This window comes from Pseudoliparis swirei, chromosome 2 (genome assembly GCF_029220125.1).
Source record: "Pseudoliparis swirei isolate HS2019 ecotype Mariana Trench chromosome 2, NWPU_hadal_v1, whole genome shotgun sequence".
Lineage (NCBI taxonomy): Eukaryota > Metazoa > Chordata > Actinopteri > Perciformes > Liparidae > Pseudoliparis > Pseudoliparis swirei.
In genome coordinates this window covers 17,483,379-17,486,719 of record NC_079389.1, presented here as the reverse complement: position 1 = coordinate 17,486,719, position 3,341 = coordinate 17,483,379, and the positions used below count along the sequence as shown (strand labels likewise).

At 48.5% G+C, this 3,341-nt stretch overlaps 1 protein-coding gene across 1 annotated transcript; it reads left to right on the top strand.

The window, feature by feature from the left end:
* The first annotated feature begins 1,017 nt into the window (after window positions 1-1,017).
* Window positions 1,018-2,960, top strand: LOC130208267 (ADP-ribosylation factor-like protein 4C). Its single transcript, XM_056437299.1, has one exon. The coding sequence runs from the start codon at window positions 1,400-1,402 to the stop codon at window positions 2,237-2,239; it is 840 nt and encodes a 279-aa protein (XP_056293274.1). The 5' UTR covers window positions 1,018-1,399; the 3' UTR covers window positions 2,240-2,960.
* The last annotated feature ends 381 nt before the right edge of the window (window positions 2,961-3,341 follow it).

The following is a 3,341-nucleotide window of genomic DNA, read 5'->3' as shown; positions in this document are numbered from 1 at the left end:
TACTTTTTCAGATCAACATTTCACATATAAAACATATGACCTGATAACACAATATGATGCATTTATGGATTAGATTGATGATTTATTCGAATTTTTGTTGGCAACATTAAGATGCTATTGACACATTCCAAGTAAGTATTTAAAATAAATGCTTCCTATAATGGAGTCGTTCTACACGGTGATATTGATTTTTTAACTTAAGTAAAATACCTATTTTTATACTTCTTTCCAACATTCACCACCATTGCTCAGGTGCTCTGGGGCTTCAACCAACTCTTATTTCCAAATCAGTATTTAGTGAAATTAGTTTTCAATTTATTGATTTAATCATTGATCATTGTTGTCCCTGATTCTAGTGGAAAAACAAAATATGTTGGCATGTGGGAAGAGCTTTGTATTTGCTGTTTGCGTCTTAAATAGTGATGCAAAAATATTTTAGAATATTAAAGGGTTCATATAATTTTGAATGAAGAGTTTGTTTTTTCAATAGATGTACGGTATTTTTTATTCTATTTATATATTTGAGTTGTTGGGGGTTTATAGAGTTTTGACAAAGAGGGCCTTAGTTTCACAAATTGTCCTTGAAGTAATTGAAAAGTCATCCTTCGTGTTCTTGCACATTTCTACCAGTAGAGGGCGCAGTTGCCCGTGATTTCCCCCAGACGATCACCGTGAACGCATAATAACACGCCAGTGTATTTACCACGTAGGGTGTAACTCCTTCATGTTTCACACTCGTGCATTTATTTCTCTTTGTGTTATTTTGCGACGGAAAGAAAATGAAACCGAAACCATTCAGAAAACAACACGCTCACATTTACCTTGAAGCGCGTGAAGTATTCATGACGCAGTGTATTTTATCCAAGACGAAGATCTCACAACAATATGTTGTTTATGAACCGACCCGCTGCTCGTGAAGTTTTTCACCGGCAGTGCGCGTGTGCACCTCGCAGGCTGCGGGGCGGCCGCCGCAGCTCGTGAGGACGCGCGCTGCCTCATTGGCACATGTCCCGGCGGGGTGGAGCGTAGCGGGGCCGCCTCTTGTGTTGCGCTCTTGTTTTGTCAGCCTCTCCGCAGACAGAGCAGCTGCAGCGGTCGTCAGGAGAGCAGCACCCGACACGAACCGGCGAACGAATCGGTGGATGTTAATTCCCCACCCCGCACCACCACCACCTTGCCCGGTTCGACCTCGAGAGCAGGGCGCAGTCACGAGCCTGGTGAGGTGGATGTATTCGTGCGCAGCTTCCAGAGGGTGTGTTTGATCCTGCGGAGGAACCGAGTCGGAGGACAACGGGAGGAGTCCTGCGGGTGGGGAAAGGTGTGTGTGATCCCCGGTGTCCTTCACAGCGCTGACGCCGCGTCCACGCCGTCCTGGAGGAGCCGTTTGACGGCCAAATGGATGCGAGTGCGTGAGGAGAATACTAATGAACCGCGCGCCGCGTCCCCCGCTGCTGCTGAGGGCCACAGCGGAGCCGATCAGTCATCCGGAGCGCACCGGGGCCTGCGCACCACCTCAGTCTCCCCACGGGAATTACATGAGCGGGATCTGAGCACCGGAGCGGTTTTATCCGCCACCCCCCTCACCCACCAAAAACAACAACAACAACAACAACAACAACAACAACCTCCAGCAGCTCTGCAGAAAGGAGAAAACGCCAAAATGGGCAACAGCTTTTCCAACATCTCTGCCTTCCAGTCTCTTCACATCGTCATGCTGGGCTTGGACTCCGCCGGGAAGACCACGGTCCTGTACAGACTCAAATTCAACGAGTTCGTCAACACGGTTCCCACCATCGGGTTCAACACTGAGAAGATCAAGCTGAGTAATGGCACCGCGAAGGGCATCAGTTGCCATTTCTGGGACGTCGGGGGCCAGGAGAAGCTGAGGCCCCTGTGGAAGTCCTACAGCCGGTGCACCGATGGGATCATCTACGTCGTGGACTCGGTGGACGTTGACAGGCTCGAGGAGGCCAAGACGGAACTGCACAAAGTCACCAAGTTCGCAGAGAACCAGGGCACGCCGCTGCTGGTCATCGCCAACAAGCAGGACCTGCCCAAATCCCTTCCGGTGGCGGACATCGAGAAGCAGCTGGCTCTGCACGAGCTCAGCCCCTCCACCGCCTATCACATCCAACCTGCGTGTGCTATCATCGGCGAGGGGCTTCACGAGGGCATGGACAAGCTGTATGAAATGATACTGAAGAGGAGAAAGTCCCTCAAACAGAAGAAGAAGCGATAACGGCTGCTTAGAGTCTGTGGACTGTGTTGTAGTCTGAGTAACTGTAAGGAATCCGGGTTGTGCCAGTGTTGCCCTAAACAGGTTTACTTTGCAGTGTTTCTTTTTTTGGTTTTATTTCTTTTTCTTCACATCCTCAGTTTGGATTAAAGCTGTTCGACTGCATCATTCTGCACGCAGGAAGGAGGCTGCGGGATATAGGATACATAATAACCAAAAAGACCAATATAGAAAAGAAACTTGAAATGACTTCAGATGCACAGCGTGGAGAAAGAGACGCGGGCGGGCCCCGTGCATCTGCTGCTTCGCCGTGGACTCTGAACACAGTTTGAAGAAGAAGCTCCTCTGCTGTAGCTCACGGAGGGAGGACTGTTATGACACAGTGGTTTTTATTTCCACCCGCAGGAGGTCTACTGTGGAAACACACGTTTGATTTTGCACGTGGCTCGGGTCACTTGTGCCCCCTGCTCTTTTATTTTTTTATTTGGAGGACAGACATCTGTAGTTTCCGCCTGGACGTCATGCTGACTGTTTCTTTGGGAGCATTGAAGTAGCCTTTCCTCTGCGTGGTGGACTGAGGACAGAGTGTTCACTACTTTGCACTTTTCATTTCCTAACAAACCGTAGAGAACTACACTGTATTAATAGAGGAGCCGATCCAGGTGGTTTATGTACTAAGAAGCCAAAATTGAAGTATTTTTTGAATATTAAAAGATTTAAAATCCATGAGTGTTTTTCATTCACGTGTTTCAGGTTACACCTGCAGAGTGGCACGATAAAGAAACTGCCAAACTGTTGACCTGATTGACGACTTTACCCAGATGCTCCCAGGTGTGGATCAAAGGGGAAGGTGTCAAAGGTCATAGAGCCTGCAGAGGGTTAAACGAGAGGAAAGCCTTCTGAGGCTCAGGGTGTTAATGAAAGGCTCCAGCGCACATTGCTGTTCCAGTCTACCGCACGTGAAGTGAACATTTGGAGCTAAGCCGGAGCTCGTTTGTGAAATTTATGGATCTGCATTGCGGTGCTGAATTTTCTGCTTCACAGCAGTGTTTACAGCAGCGACCGGCGCTCCAGTGGGACCGCTGTGTTCGTTCATTTAGGGACA